A 16819-nucleotide genomic window follows, 5' to 3' on the forward strand; every position below is an offset into this window, starting at 1 on the left:
TGAAGCTTTTCATGTTTTCTCTTTGCAGACATGCTGTTAGATGACACTGGTGATGGCTCTGCCCGTAAGGAAGGAGGCAGACATGTCAAAATAATTGTCAACTTTCAGGAAGAAATGAAATGGAAGGAAGTAAGCTTTATTTTGTGCCAGACTTTCTTATATAAGTGACTTTGCCTTTGAATTCTTTGCTATGTTTTTATATGATTTGGAGGGTTCTATTGAAGAATACTTTTTACGTGTGACAAACACAAATTAAAAAAAAAAATCGCAACAGTAGTCCACAAGAACTTGTTAGATCCAAGCTAGCAGATCCATAACTTTGGTTCAGGTTGTCCTCTTTGGTGCAAGTATCACGTTTTGCATCCTTTCACATGTTCTTCGTTCTCAAGTATTGTAAAAGATCTAAAATTTCCACGTGTGTTAGAGATACTGTCAAATTGAAGCCCACTTCCCGTGTATATTCACACATGAATGTACTGCACAATCTTCACCAAGCAGTGACATTGCTGTCTCACACTGAGTACTTGTAAATGTACATTTATGAAATAATCTGATATCCTTAGTAAGAGGGGACAAACATTTGAATAAACAGAAACAAAATCAGCTCAGCCGATCTTTCCATTAAACAGCAGTTTTTCATCAATAAATTACAGTCCTGGGCAAGCACATTAACAGTATAACTGTGTGGCTAATTCTGTTGGACTCCACTGTGTGCACTGTTAGTAGTGGAAATGATTCTTGACATTTTAGTTGAACTTGGAGCCTTCTGATAGACATCAGTTTTTCTTCAGTGAATGCATCATTGTGAGTGCAGCTATGGAGGAATAAAAAAAGATGAGATGCATTCTTTTTTCTTTATCTGCTGCAGAAGTCAAAAGCAAAATGCCATAATATACCAAATGTAACGCACACGTTATAGATATGTTTAGAATGTCACTACATTTCTATGCCCATGGCATCATTTCTAAAAGTAAATTGGATAAACCTTGCAAATGCAACATCTTAGATAGTGAAATCATGGACAAACACATGTTGTGATTGTCTGTGTAGAATTTTCCTGTAGTCTTCTCAAGGGCTTTGGAGTTGTTTGTGGATTTGTTAATAAATGCCTTTGACTTAACACTGGGTACCACTGAAGTATTTCCTAGATTTGAGTCTCCAACACTGTAAAAAACTTCTAGGGCAAAACAAGAATTTTGTATGGTATTCAGATTTTACCATGAGGTTATGAAGCACCGTAAATACACCAAGATTGTGAGCTCAGACAGGCTTGACTGACACCATTGAGATGTATTCAGTAACTTAAAACCATGTTTGTTTGCATTTAGGACTCAAGGCCTCGTACCTTCCTCATAGGCTGCATTGGAGTGAGTGGGAAGACCAAATGGGATGTTCTGGATGGCGTTGTTAGACGGTTATTTAAGGTCAGTGAGAAACATTTGCTCCCTGATTCACTTCTCCTATTAGTATTCATGCTGTATTTCACAGCAGGAGCTGTGAATGGGAGGCTCAGGTGAATGTACTGCTGTGAGTTTGGGTGTATGTCAGAGAAGGGCTGAATTGTACAAAGAGGCAACGTATGACTTCAGCCAAGTCCGCTAACTTTGCTTTCCCTAGCTTCCTCATCAGTAAGTTACATAGCAGTTACTTGCCTATTCTTTGTGCTTTATGTTTGAGGATTAGCTTGGTATTTTGAACAGGTTTTGGACAGCATCAAGCAGTATTTAACTCAACGTGCTTATTTTTACAGCATAGAACCTACAGGCACAGAGATTTCAATGTCTTGTAAATTTATCCCTCCTTTTTTTGCCGTAGGAGTACATCATTCACGTGGATCCAGTGAGTCAGCTGGGGCTGAATTCTGACAGTGTTCTGGGCTACAGCATCGGAGAGATCAAACGCACAAACAGTGCAGAGACACCTGAGCTGTTGCCCTGTGGCTATCTGGTTGGAGAAAACAATACTATTTCAGTTGCCATCAAAGGTAATTCTATTGGATCAGTCCGTTGTAGTTCTCAGTAATTACAGCTTTATCAAAGCATACCATGTCAAGAAATTCAGAGGAGTAGGAATGTTTTTATTATCTTTAATTTTCCTGTCCTTTCCTTTTAATTATTCATCGTTCTACTTTCATTTGATGAAGGCAGCACTTGGAGTCTATAAAATTAGTAGACCTTCAGTCTGAAACAGGAATAATGGTACACTTAGCAGCGTTCTTCAGATACCTTAAATTGGTGCCTGAAGTTGTACTGCACAGCACATCACACCACAGGCAACACAACAGGAGTGGGATTGTTTCAGCAGCAGAGTACTCTTGAAAATGAATAAAGCCTCAGAATTTCAGTCAGTTCTTTGTTACAGAGCTACTTGGCATTTCCTTAGTGCAGAGTAAAAAGAGTGATTTAACTTTCTTAATTCATCTCACTCAAGTCCCTCCTTCAAAGCCAACAGGGGAGGGATCCTGGAATTCATAATATATTTAACCCTGGATCTTAGGAAGCAAGTTTTTCAAAATGCATTATTTTCAAAAATTCTCATCAGTTTGATTGATTATGTCATGCTGATAAGAATTTAATTTAGTCTGTGATGCTGGATTTCTCAGGGAACCTTTTTATACAAGAACTATCTTATGGAAATGGGGTTGAGGTGAAGTCCCCAATCACTGCAGACTGTCAGCTTGCTCACAGCATCACAAAATCATCAAGGTTGGAAGAGACCTACAAGATCATCCAGTCCAACCATCCACCTATCACCAATTGTTCTCTCTAAACCATGCCCCTCAATGAGATGTCTAATTCCCAGTGCTTGTGAATGCTGCCAAGCCCTACAGCTCAACTTCCAAGTCTGACTTGTGCAATCAAAAGCGTTTCCATTTCTGAGTATTGGTGTAAAAAATTGTTTCCTGGTCTTAAAAATCGACATTCGGGAAGACAAAATAAGTCATGAGATGTCTCAGTATACTGAGAGCCCCAAGTATTCTGCTTACTTAGGTGGCATTGTCCAAGATTATAACCCCAAGTCTTCTGCTTGAGGACTGCCATACTTGTGAAGTTACAGTCTCGTTTTACGTTTAACTTACAGTGGCTTGACTTGCATGTTAAAGGTTCATACATGATAACATTTTTTCAGTAGGATATGAATGTATTTAATCAATTTGTGGGAAGCCAGCTACTCACGTGCACCTTCGAGATATAAAGCTGCCTATATAAATATTTAATATTCCAAGTAACCATCGAGGTGCAAATGTTTCTCTGTCTGATCTGCCAACTTCCCTTTCTTCTGTTTGTTTTGAAGCATTGTGTGTTTTGCCTGAGCCAATTCTGCCTGAAGTGATTGCTGACATTGCATAAATGCTTATCAGTAGGAGTTTTATGTTAGAAGAGATAGGTATCGGCAGACAGAGAAGGAGTTTAATTAGAAGTGTTTGGGAAATCAGGGGGAGTTGATGATAGCTGTTTTTTCATCTAGAGATTCAAAAGTAAACAGGCAAATTTTGGATGAATGTGTGCTGCACATCTCTTACTGTTGCAGGTATCTGTGAAAACAGCTTGGACTGCCTGGTGTTTGAGTCGTTGATCCCAAAGCCCATACTGCAGCGCTACGTCTCTCTCCTGATGGAACACCGGCGGATTATCCTGTCTGGCCCGAGTGGCACTGGTAAAACATACCTAGCAAACCGACTCTCTGAGTACATGGTCCTGAGAGAGGGAAGGGAGCTGGCTGATGGAATTATTGCAACCTTCAACGTGGACCATAAATCCAGTAAGGTGAGAACGCAGAAATCATTCCTTGTGCAGTACCCTTATCCCAAAAGGAGCGACATGTAAGGTTTTCAGAACTGTAGGTTCACCTGGTGATGGGTGTGAAATAGCAGGCTTCTAGGTGCACGGTTAGACACTGAAAGGTGTTGCCGTGGAAGTTAAGGGCCTGCATAAAATTCTCAGCAACTGAAGAAATCCCTATTGCAAGTGGGCATTTCACTCAAAAAACACGAGATGCTTCTCCAGGCTGTCAGAATTTGTGCAGCTGCAGGTATCAGCCGTGATAATCTGCATACGTTGTCTCTGTAGTTACTGCTGTCCAGACGCATTCCTGAGCACATAAGGCATGTCTGTGCCTTTTATGTGCTTTTGGTTTTGCCAAATGTACCTCCAGTGAATGCGTAGGTTAAAAAGTAATAAAAAAACCAGCATGCTTGATGGCCTTAGGCAAATCTTCCTCAGGAGGAAGGGATGCTTGAGAGTGGTTGTGGGCCTCTGGTTTAATTTGAGACCTGCTATGTAGTAAGTGCTTTAAAGATGGCGAGAGCGTTTCAGCTACACTTAGACACCCTGCAGTAGCTCTCTGCGCTCATCATTCTTACTGAAGGCATCTGAATTTGGCCTCTGCCAGGGAGTACTTCATGCCAGATTGGTCTGGTTTGTTTTGATGTAAGTACAGTTGCAAGACCAGGGAACACACCTAGCTGGAACAAAAGTGCCTGTCCTGTTTGGTGTGCAAAGATTTCAGTATGTTCCTGAAAGAAAAATGCATTTCAGACTCCTAAATGTCATATTAGGACAGCACGAATGAAAAGAAAAAAAGAAGTAGTAAATGAAAAGGCAAAATCTTAATCCCCTTTAGGTCCTTATATCATCCACTTGCCTCTGGATATTTTGCATAACCTAAGAAAGAGAAGAAACACTGGATTTTTCTGCTTCCTTGAGGAAAGTGTGCATGTCGCTAAGAAGGCAGTCTCTTTAGATTTCTTGGCAACATCACTAGCTAATTGATCTTAACTGTTTCTTCAAGACCTATGGTGAAATCTCTTTTTGTTTTGTTTTTGTTTGCAGGAGCTCCGCCAGTACCTGTCCAACCTTGCAGACCAGTGTAACAGTGAAAATAATGCTGTAGATATGCCTCTCGTAATCATTTTGGACAACTTGCATCACGTTAGCTCCCTAGGAGAAATCTTTAATGGGCTTCTAAATTGCAAGTACCACAAATGGTAAGGAGATCTTAGAATATGTTCCACATCCCAATCATGCAGTCCATGAATGGCATTTCGTAAGTATGACCTGAAAGAGGAAGTCTAGATTGATCTGGGAAAGAGGGCTGAGATGACCAGACCATCCATATTATGGACAGTGCTTCAGAGATGTTCTCTTTGTTAAATAATCAATCCTTCTAGAAAAAAAAAAGTAGAGGGCTTGAACAATTTGCATTCATTTAATGCAATAGATCTTGAGAACTAAAAGCAATTTTTAGTGGAAGATGCTGCTCCGAGACTTCCATTCTGCTGTCAGAATTTGATATTCTCATAAGCTATTGAGAATCTGGTTGTTAGGTTAAGTACAAAGCCTTCTCTGACACAGACACAGACACACACACACACACACACACACACACACACACACACACACACAATCAAGGTTTGAATAACCCTTTTAATGTTAAGGTCTCACTACGTTTTCTTACTCAGTTTACAAGTTTGATTTCCTTCTGTTTTGTTGTTTGTTTTTATTAACAGTCCATATATTATTGGCACAATGAACCAAGCCACCTCCTCAACACCAAATCTTCAACTTCACCATAATTTCAGGTACTGTTTATTCATGTTTCTCATCTCAGGGGCTCACAGAGGAGTAATGGCTGCTGAGTCATCTGGAGTTGTTCTTCTCAGCTGAAATAGGAGAGAAATAACATTGCCCTAACTTGTAGCTTTATGTTATGACTCTTTTATTAAAATAACTGCAGTTAATAAAACTTGAACTTTTCTGAGGAATTTTAAGATACTTGATCCTCTTAACAAGGTTGAAATATGACAACAGGCAAAGCGGATCTTGAATGGGAAATGAGAGGAGACAAAGCACAAGTGTTTCATCTCATAAAATCATTGTTTGAAAATCGTTTTTGATAGGAGTAAAGATGATTGGGATGGTCTATTTTGATCATGATAATCATCTATATGAAAAATGTAGCTCAGAATAGCTTTGTTCTCTAGCATTAAAGAGTAGTTATGAACATTTTTTGGGTTCTGCCTCAGGTGGGTGCTATGTGCTAACCACACCGAGCCAGTCAAGGGCTTTCTGGGCCGCTTCCTGAGGAGAAAACTGATTGAAACAGAGATCAGCGGCAGGATGAGAAATGCAGAGCTGGTGAAAATTATTGATTGGATTCCAAAGGTCTGGCAACATCTGAACAAGTTCTTGGAGGCTCACAGCTCCTCTGATGTTACTATTGGTAAGTGTTCTGCCCAGTGTGGCAGGAGTTTCCAAACTCTTTTCCCCTTGTTTTGATAGTCTTCCAAAGTCCTTGGTGCAGCATGTGTTATGAGGTACAGATATCTGTTTTTGCCTTGAAAGCTTGAGTCTTTGAAGCTGTTTCAGGAGATTTTTGAGCTCGGAAGGAAGAGCACTTCACCAGATAGCCACGTTTGTTCTTCAGAGCTTGCCTTCTTTCTCTAAAAAGCTGGAATTTGTCATTGTTTTGATTCACGTCATGATGATTTGAGTATAATATCTGACTTTCTCTTTCCAGGTCCACGGCTTTTCCTCTCTTGCCCAATAGATGTAGATGGTTCAAGAGTTTGGTTTACTGACTTGTGGAACTACTCCATCATCCCATACCTTCTGGAGGCAGTTAGAGAAGGGCTGCAGGTAAGCCAACAAAAAGGAAAACTCATTGGTCTTGAGTACCATCTATTCAGAGGGCAACACAGCACCAGACAAAACTGAATAACAGCAAAGTTTTCTGTGGGTATAACCTTGCGTACTAAATACCTGCACTCTGTTAAAATGAGGTCCAACTTGTCATTAATTCCAGGGAGAAGTATTCACTATGCAAAGTAAGGAGTAAGGAGTGGAAGCTCAGGAGCTCCAGGCTGATTTTTTTTGGAAAGAGGTTCAATGCCAAACAATTGGTGTTTTCAGTGGGAGTTAGACATATAGCGTTATTCAGTAATCTGTTCCAGGAGCACACCTTCAAATGTTGCTGTGCATCTGAAAAACATTCTTGTGGTCATTTAGTTATATAGGATTTTCCTTTGCTAACCAAAGAAAATCTTTCATCAGAGGAGGAACAACGCTGCCGAGAAGCGTATAAATGACTGATGGGATCACTATCAGTGACATTTGGATTATTTCTCAATCTACAGGGTGAATTTTTTAGTAGATTTCTGCATAATTCTTTCAGGATCTGTAGAGAATTCATCACTTGATTGTCTGTTCTTTGTGTGTCATTCATTTCTCTGTAGCAGTTTAGGTGGTTTGGGGCATTGGCATACAGTTCTTAGCATCTCCGTGACTATGAAGCATGTTGGAATCGGGAGGAGGGCTTAACAGAGGTTTGCTATGGATTTACTTGCCAAGCAGCTATGGAAAAAATGACATTTTTGGTTCTTCAGTTCTCAGAGTAAGAATAGCAGCACATAATTTAAAAGGTCGTTGTGGAGACAGCAAAACCAAATAACCAGTAAATTCTGAGTATTGCATACATGAAAGTAGTTATTTTTAATGAAACTTTTTTTTTTTTTTCTGTGAGAGTATTTTTGTAACATGAAGACCCAGGACAAATGAAACCTGAAGCTTTTCCCTGGCAGCATCTGTTAGTGGACAGGCTCATTTTAAAATGACTTGTTTTGCAGTGGAGCTAAATGTCAGATCACACATGCAGAATCTATTTCTATAGGCTGGATGACAACAAGAGTGTGGAAGGTTAACAAAGGGCTGAAGGCAGATGGAGAATTGTAAATTTTGTCAATGTATTGGGAGCTTGTGTTTTGAGAGAAGAGCAAATGCCATTGTAGAGGCATAACCTATAATCTGGTTGTGCTTCTGTACGTAAGAAGGCTCATTAGAAAGGTGAGAGGCATTCAGAAAAGAGCATTAGGTATCATTTAAGATACAGGGAGCATTGTACAGTGAGATGAACAGGTCAGACTGCTCTGAGGGGAAGTTTAGTGGATGTTTGAAAGGCTTGGACTAGAAAAGTTCAAACTGTGAGCAAGACACTGCTTGTTATTAGTAAGAACAAGTCACAGTTACAGTGTTTAACTGCGAAAACATTATGTTTTCCATCACATATATGTATCACTGTGGCTGAAATATTTCTGAAACTTGAAATAGCTCCAAGAAGTTACAAGCTCTGTGGAGAAGCTGTTTTGTCACAAAATGGTTCCTTCAGGTTTGTGAAGAATAATACCCTCATTCTGCTACTGTTAGGGGTTACTGTTACAGTATTCATCAGGATTACTAAAACAGTAAGACTTTTAAAACAAAATAAGTAAGTTTTCTTTTAGAAAACAAAAAACAAAAAAAAAACAACAACCTAGAACTTTTGTTTTTTCATTTACTTTTTTTTTTCCGTTTCTTTTCTATGCAATACCATTTCTGTATTTGAGGTTCAGGTTTTGTCTGTGCAGGAGTACTCTGAAGAATATGAAGAAATAATGAAGCTACACCAGCTTTAGTACGTGCAGAAGCAATCAATAAAAAGCATTTTACATGGTCCAGTTAAGAAGCACCTTGGGTTTCATCTGCTGTCTCTACAGCGGATGTTTGTGGATGTTAGCAGAGAGAGAGAGAGAGAGAGAGGATAGCTTTGTCATAGAAAACTTGAGTCTTACTAATGGTCCTCACAGCTTCTAAATGCATGATTTCTTCAACGTGTTTTGGTCAGAATTGTGGCAAACATGCTTTGCTGTTGGAATTGTGACAGGGCCTGGAGACCTCATTACTTTGATGTAAGGAACATAGTGTTTAGAATGCACACAGGGAACTTAGCTAGAAATAAGCTAGAAATAGAATGGGAGATGACACAAAGTATTTTACATAAAATTCTTATGGCAGAGCCCCTGTGAAGGAAAGTAATAGGAGCCAATAATCTTTTTGACCTAAAATATGTGAAAAGGGCAGATGTAGTTATTTTGTTTCCTCTTGAAATGGGAAAAAAAAAACAAACCCTGATATCTACAGCAATGCCTGGGCTCGTCAGTGTTTTGAAGCTCTCCGTATCAGCTGATTACTAGGTATGGAAAGTAATGATGAGAAAGCACCACAGTTAATAAAACCTCCTTTGCACTCCCTGATTTTGCTTGCTGTCTTCATCTTTCTTTAGGTGGTTTGAATGGCTAGCATTCTAAGCATTGTAAGAATTTCAGTTTCTGTCTGTTTGCTTTGGATTCTGTGTCTGCTTCAATTCATTTTCCCCAAGTTCCACATTTCATTTAAATTATTTCTTCATTTACTCTGGAATTTCTCTTCTGTTAAGTCTGTGGGTAAGAATAGAACTTGCATAGTCAACGAGCAGCTGGAGCCCTGCTAATTAACAAGCTAATGCTAGAAATGTGCCTTCCATTTGGGGCTGTTTTGTGTCCCCCACACCCACTCCTTTGAGAACAGACCCTCTCATCTGAAATGGTCTGCTGGAAAGGAAGGGTGGATTGCTGATTTCACTCTGATCTCTGTGGACCTAAACTGAACTACGTGTATATTTCTGTTTCTCATTTAGAGGACTGTTTTGGGTCAAAAATAAGTGAGCCAAAGGGATCCTTACAACAATTGCCCCCATTGGAGCTGCTGAGGTTTTGGTTCCTCCGAACCGGTGATGTGAAAATTACAGGTTATTAAAAAAAAAAAAAAAAAACCTTGCTTTTCCTGCTTGGCGTATTGATACAGAATGCATCACCAAGAAAAAGAGGACCCAGAGTCTCTGTGACTTCTTGCTACCATTGCTCTACTCCAGTGATTTCCCATTTGGTGCTTTATTGAACCAGCGTGTTGGATTTCTGCTCCTTAATGGCATGTTCTCTCTCTAGAAGGCACTCACGTGGAAGGGATAGAACTGTGTGCTGTGGAAGGGAGTAGTGAGCTGCTATCTCAGTAGATCAGTGATGATTTCATGTGCTGCAGTGGGAATTTCACTTACCATCTCATTTTCAGAAATGAGCTAGGAACTATGCAGACCTTCTGGCCAGTAAGGATGTGATAGCCATAAAATTCTCTGCACTTACCAACAGTCATGTATTACTGTAAATTCAAGAACAAGATAAAATAAGAGATCTGGTTAATCACAGCTTGAAGACACGATGCAGGGAAAACAACACAGTGCAGCCAAAGAATTAAGTGTGATTTGTTTGTTTGTAAGATTGCCTAGCACCACCTGCTGGGCTGTCCCTGCTGCAGTGCTGCTCCAGAGTATACTCTGCCATTTCTGTGTGGCATTAAACTGCCATCTATTGCAAAGCTTGCCTTCACATCCGGCGCCTAAGCATTGCACCTTCATGCAACTCTTCCAAGAAGGCTCCAAGAAAACAGTTAAAAAACTTCATTTAGCATTGTGTAGCAGCCAACTTCTGAAAGAATGGGCTAGGTTTGTGAGCTACTGCATAATGAAAGCTGTTTTTTTTCTGTAATGCTGCTTAGGAGTCTCTGACACGGTGCCGCTCTACAGCACTCTCCTGATGTGTATCTGTAGAAATACAGTGCTGCCACGGAGGATTATCAGATGTGGCTTCGTTAGGCATGGATCTAGGTGAATTCAGTCTGCGTTCTGTATGAATACAGCATTTTGAATGCCTGTTTGCACTGGAGGAGGGAGTCGGCTTCGGGTGTGCAAGAGTGTTGCGTTGATTTATGGCAGTGTGAGGAACAGAACAAGAAAGCTCTGAAGTTTGCCCTAACTTCAGCAGAGCGGATGATAAATTTTGGGAGGTGGGAAAGAAGTAGTGATGAGGAAAAGGTGATAGTCTTAAATCCATCAAAGAGCTGGCAAATGCCTGTCCTACACTGCTGCTTTTTTTCCCCTGTGCCTGTTATAGGAAAGGGAGAGGTCTCCGAATTCAAATGACAAAGTGCCAGTAATGGACTCCAGTTGCGGAAGGATGTTTAGGCCAGAAATGCACAAAGCAGGAGTTAAAAACTTTAAAGTCACTTCAAGTTGTACTTACACATTTAAAAGTCATATGACATTCAAAGGAATTTATGATGTATTTAAGGCAGACAACGTAACAAGAAGGATATGTAGGGATTCAGTAACATGACCTGTTGGAAACAGAAGAAGGTTTTGAGACAGCATACTTACTTGAAATGGGAACACATAGCCAAATCCTGCTGGCACATTTTCTTGTTTGAGTGCAAAGAAATTCCCTTGGCTTGAAAACTTTGCTTTGACATCCATCCATCGCTATTGCTTGATATCAGGTGTCACATTTCCTCCTGTGCATTCTTCTAGCTGTGGTTTCACAGCAACGGCAGACAGATAAGCCAGCTGTTGTTGTGAACTGAATATGAACGTTAACAATCTCTCCTCTGTATTTACTTTGAGTTTAAGAAAAAGGAAAAAAGAAAAGAATACCCACCTTTCTGAATTGAGGTTATTTTTACGTATCCCTTTCTTCAAGTGGTGCCCACAGAAGGGCGCTGTAGTCTCAGAGAAGGTGGCTAGCCTCTTCCAAATCACTTGCCATTAAAAATAATATAACCTTTGCCATTGGGGTGATTTCCAATCTAATTCAGTTCAGTTCAGCCCTGCTTGCAAGTTTCTTCTGGAGTCAAAAAAGCACGGCACGTTCACAAATGAAACTGTAGGCAAAGGGGAATACTTCAGGGAATGTTTTAAAAGGAACTCATTCACTTTTCCAGCTGTATGGGAGGAGAGCTCCCTGGGAGGATCCTGCCAAATGGGTAATGGACACGTACCCGTGGGTGGCCACCCCGCAGCACCACGAGTGGCCTCCTCTGCTACAGCTGCGGCCTGAGGACGTGGGGTTTGATGGCTACTCCATGTCACGGGAAGGCTCGTCTAGCAAACAAGTTCCAGTGAGCGACGCTGACGGAGATCCACTGGTAAGCTTCTCCTTTCTGAGACAGTGAAACTGCCTGGCTTCCTTTTGTTAAAGGGACAAAAAGCAGGAGTGAAAAAGGAACGCACGGCTGAGAGGTGTTTAAATCATTTAGAATGAGAAGGCTGTGTTTCCTGGGGGGTCATAGTTCATGGAATGCATTGCCACACAACACCCATAGCGCTGTGCAAGAAATAGAGTTGGAAGCTGTTTAGATCCATTCATTGAGGTTATTTGGAGGATTCATTTTTTGAGGAGTGACCGGAAATCAGAAATACAGTACAAGTGTAATTAAAGGAAAAGTTAACTCCTGTTGGTATGAGATGATTAAACTGGACAGAAGGATAGCACTGATTACCCATTTTCTTCCTGTGGGAAACTACAAATGCCCTGAAGCTGTTTGAGGTGTGCATCTTTCCAGACAAGGGGGAGTGAAGAACATGCTTTTGTTTTCCCTAGCTCATGCATATGGATACAGATATCGTTTCCAACCTCAATGATGCTATGATTATAAACGTCAAGCTAGAGATTCATACCTTTAGATTTCCCTATTTCAATGGTTCTGTATTCATTTCCATGTATCAGAGGAAGAGAGGGGAAGGATGCTTACAGAATCCTGTGGCCTAATAATTTGGTCTCTTCATTTTTGCCCTTTCTGGAACAGCGTACAATTCATGACTAACTTGCGTGCTGCTTTAGCATGTTTTAAATGTAATTCCTCTTTTCAGATACACAGGAATAATTACCCCAGTTGCCTCTTCCTTACTTTTGTTACGTGCTGGCAAAGTGAATGCAGTTGTGATTATCATATGGCGTTGGTACTGTTTCTGCCCTCAGAATACAAATAATTGTGTACTTTTATGCCTGTGTAGATGAACATGCTAATGAGACTGCAGGAAGCAGCCAACTACTCAAGTCCCCAGAGTTACGACAGTGACTCTAACAGCAACAGCCATCACGATGACATACTGGATTCATCTCTGGAGTCAACGTTGTGATCCACATCAGACAGAAATAGGTCGTTTCCATGATTGCTCTCCCACTTGACAAGAATCCCAATCACGAACTCATGAAAGGAACGTGTTCCTGGGCTGGGCTGGTATCTCAGTATTAGAGCTGCAAGAACAAGAAGACACTTAAGAGTCAGTCTTGAGCCTGGGTGCAGGCAACCCAAGCAACCTTTGTATTGTTTTTCTTCTTACAGTGATAAGAACTGCACTATTCCTTTGTTTTCTTCTGTTTAGTTGCTGTAAGCTCTCATGCCTAAGATACTGAAGATGTTAAAAATAGTCATCGTTACTAAAAGAAAAAATAGTTAATGGGGGGGGGATTTCACAACTATGAAGCAAACAGCTTTGTGCCATGTACAGAAGGAGAGGGGACAGGAAATTTTGCCTATGCTGCTTTTGACCAAACACATTTAGGTGAGGGCTGGACTTTTACCAATCAGCTTTGCAGATTAAACTCAGCTTTGTATAGTTCTGGTGCTATAACGATATTGCTTGCCTTGGTATAATACTCCGTAAAGGCAAAGCTGCTAAACAGGGAAGTTTGAATAAATATAATAAAAGAGGGGGAGAAAAAAAAAAGAATGAAAAGAAAAAGCACTGCTCTCCTTGCCAGTCTGAGACCTTGGCTTTCTTTTGTTATGTGTTTGTAAAGATAGACATATATATAAATAGGAATATATAAAAGTATATATACATCTGAACAAATCAGGTTTTATTCCAGCACTGTGTAACCATCAGTCCTACTACCAGTTAACTATCAGGTGGCCCTCTGCTGTGCAGGGCCGGATTCTCCTCCTACATCCTTCCGTGATGCTCAGTTAACTTCAGTGGTGGGAGGGAGTTTCCCTCCTCTGCAGAAGTCAGCAGAAGTCCTCCAGCTCTCGGGAACCTTAGGCAGCATGCGAGTGCCCTTTGAGCCCTGCGTGCAGAGAGTAGCTATACCCATAAAGGGATGCATCAGACTTTCAGTTCTCAATTCTCGCCGTGAAACATTACAGTTTTCTAACATGGTTGAGTTTTGTTCAGGTTTTTTGTTCTGCTCAGCACAACCATGAATGGGTTAGGTAGAACTCAGCTCTGTGACAGTTCCAGTGCTACTCTGGTGACAACATTTCCTCCCATGGCTTTCCTTTATAACCGCTAGCAGTATTCAGGTCTGGAGAAAAAGGAGGGAAGGTACTGTGTCTTTTGAGTTTACCCAGGCCATGCTTTTGAGTTTTGGCAGAGCTGTGAACCTGGTTTTATTTCTCCTTTTCTCTGAACACACACACCTATGCTCTCAGCGTTCAGGCTTTGTACTTCTCTTGGGGGACAGGAGCACCTCACCAAGAATTGCACTTTCCTTTCCATGGAAACAAATGCTCACACCAACGGCCCCACCAAGCCAGCTGCCCTGGGCTGTACCTCGACGCAACCGTCACTCCTCACAGTTGACCTGTACAAGCCTTTCCAGCTATCTTTTGGTGCTGAATTTTGAAGCGATGCCTTATTTTGTACTAATTGTGTTGATTAAATTAGTGCTGTATATTCTGGGAATTTATTTAAATAAACAGGGCTAAGTCATCTCTTGGAATATCATACATTGCTGTGAATAGGGTTTGTATGAGACACTAGAATTTGTCGCAACATGACAACGAAAGGAGGGAAATGAGAACTTTTCAGGTTCATATCGATAACGCAGCTATAAATCCCTGAAGAGCTCTTTTCACCACGCAGGAAAAGAAGGAAAAAAAAATAGAATTTCAACTAGGATAAATGCTGTCATTATTAAATTACAGAAACATGCTGGGTTTTGTCAGTGTACAGAAAGAAAACTTACTCCAAACACTTTTTTCAGAGCCTGTTAATACTTGTGAGTTTTAAGTAATGTAACACAAGTTTGTGCTTCTGTGACTCGGTTGGAGAGGATAGTTTGATGATACCTCATGACTTCCCGTAACTTACCTGTGCTTAATGTTGTCTTACTGAGCTGGTCTTGAATCTGCTCCTATTACAACTCTTAAGTGCTGACGACTCTTTTTTTTTTTAATTATTATTATTCTTTTATTATTTTAAAGAAAAATATTATAAAAGAAAATTTTAGATATTTTAATGATGGGGGGTGGGGTGGGGAGCTTGCTGTTGTTGCTGTTTTGAACTCTCTGAACTCTTGTTTCGTTGTGTCATGAAATACCAAGGGCTGACTCAGCCGATGTTCCTGATCTAGTCTTGATACTGTACAAGCGGGGTGCATCTGTATGGAATTAAATGCATGGCATGCTGGTGATGACTCACAGAGAGGTTAGTTTTTCCAGTAGTCCTGACAGTTCTGCCTCCCAGCACTGACTTTGCCTGCTACTACTGTGAATCTGGATGCCCGATCCTCCAACTGAATCCATGCAGATACAGCATGTGCCTGTTGCAGGGCTAGGGCTTTCAATGGACTGAATATCCTAGAAAATGTCTCAGTTGATCTTTAACTGAGTTCTTTAAGACATGTTTATAATGGAGTTTTTATTTGTGGGGAACGGGGTATTTGGTTTTTTTTTTTCTCATGTTTAATCCTGTGCTTGCGCTCAGGAAGGGATTTCTGTTGTCTCATTATTTCATACTGATGCTGGTTTGGGTTACAGTTTTGAGTGGAGTGCTCATCCCAAGCATCAAAAGATGCATTGTCTTTCTGAAGCTTCGAGAGGCAGGGTTACCTGTAGTGTACTCTTCGTTTTTATCAAGACTTCAGTCTTTCTCTAAGTGACTTGCTCCTCATTTAAGGCTTTTTCAATAATACTTCCTTTTCTTTTGCCTTTTTTTTTCTTTCCAATGAAGTTGGCTTGTTTTAAAGGAGAAAATCAAGGGAAAAAAATAAATCAAGTTTCTATGCAGCATTCAGGTTGTGTTATAAACTGAAGATATAGACCGTTTTCTTTCCTTCAGAACTGCCAAGAGGCCATAAACAAGATATGGTTTATTTGGGGAAAGGGAGGGAGTTTGTCTTTTTTGTACATTTTGGAAGAAGCAAACTGGTATTTCGTTGTTGATGCTTAACTTCGATATTATGTGTATGAAACCTTGTCTAAATGTGGCGCTTTTCTTTCAAGGAAAAAAGAATACAAAAACTAAGCAAAAAAAATCTTTCTTTGTGGATATTAAATGGAAGGTTGCTGTTTTGATCTAGTCGTTTCCAGTGGAACAGTTTATGAAATATGTTCTATAAGATGTACATTTTTTCATTGTAACATAGAAATGTAAATATTTGATTAAAAGTGCTGCATTTTGATGAATTTTTTCTAGCCATTTTTAAAGAGAAGAACTAGGAATCGAGTATTTTGTGTACGTTTACGATGTTTTCCATTTGCTCCTCTCCCTATTTAATTTTCAGTTCTCATTTAGGATTGGAATTTGTGAATGGTCTGTTTGAGATCATGCCTCCTCTTTCTCACCCTCCCCGTTTCTTCCCCCCGCCCCCGTGTCACGGAGAATAAAGCCGATGATTGTACCAGTCTTAAATTATTCATGATTCAATAAAATCGATGCTTATTTATTCAGATTCTGCGGCTTCCCTGAACTTTTTGTCCCTTCTCGACGGACAGCGGAAGACGGTGAGTCGCAGTTCTTTATTGCTTTTTTGATGGATGTGAACAGACCCCGGCAGCCCCGAGCCGTGACATCCGCTCACCACGTGGACCAGCAGCACACGCTGTCCACGCCTGCGCGCCCACTTCCGGCGGTACTTCCGGCCGCGCTTCTGGAAGTACGCATGCGCTCGGAGCCCGTGCCACTCCGACTTCAGGCACGTGAGCGGGAGCGTGTGGCGGCCACATTGGGTGAGTAAATTCCTCGGTGTGTTGGTTTGTGGCTCCGTCGTCGGCTTAACTCCCAGGCCAGTTAAAAAAAAAGGTGTTTTTACTGGTAGGTGTGAGCGGGGCACGGTGGGTTACTTGTTGCTCTCATCCCGACGATGTCGGCTAGGCCTCATGTGTGTGACGGCAGAAGGGAGCAGAGCTCAGCG

The 16819-nt window shown here is 40.8% G+C and overlaps 2 protein-coding genes across 4 annotated transcripts in view; one reads left to right on the forward strand and one right to left on the reverse strand.

Annotated features, from left to right (window-relative positions):
• The window catches only part of NAV2 (neuron navigator 2), a 260533-nt gene extending 244176 nt beyond the window's left edge, over positions 1–16357 (forward strand). For all 3 annotated transcript variants that reach the window (XM_065755404.1, XM_065755402.1, XM_065755403.1), the window contains 10 exons: positions 29–129; positions 1329–1424; positions 1816–1984; positions 3532–3767; positions 4833–4987; positions 5510–5581; positions 6026–6222; positions 6520–6638; positions 11622–11825; positions 12694–16357. In XM_065755404.1, the coding sequence (XP_065611476.1) occupies positions 29–129; positions 1329–1424; positions 1816–1984; positions 3532–3767; positions 4833–4987; positions 5510–5581; positions 6026–6222; positions 6520–6638; positions 11622–11825; positions 12694–12819 (1475 nt within the window). In that variant the 3' untranslated portion in view covers positions 12820–16357. The remainder of the gene's footprint in view (positions 1–28; positions 130–1328; positions 1425–1815; positions 1985–3531; positions 3768–4832; positions 4988–5509; positions 5582–6025; positions 6223–6519; positions 6639–11621; positions 11826–12693) is intronic.
• The window catches only part of CSRP3 (cysteine and glycine rich protein 3), a 362567-nt gene that overhangs the window by 291508 nt on the left and 54240 nt on the right, over positions 1–16819 (reverse strand). The window lies entirely within an intron of this gene.

This window comes from Cyrtonyx montezumae, unplaced genomic scaffold, assembly GCF_038088225.1.
Source record: "Cyrtonyx montezumae isolate F1298 unplaced genomic scaffold, pur_monq_1.0 scaffold_10, whole genome shotgun sequence".
Classification (NCBI taxonomy): Eukaryota; Metazoa; Chordata; class Aves; order Galliformes; family Odontophoridae; genus Cyrtonyx; species Cyrtonyx montezumae.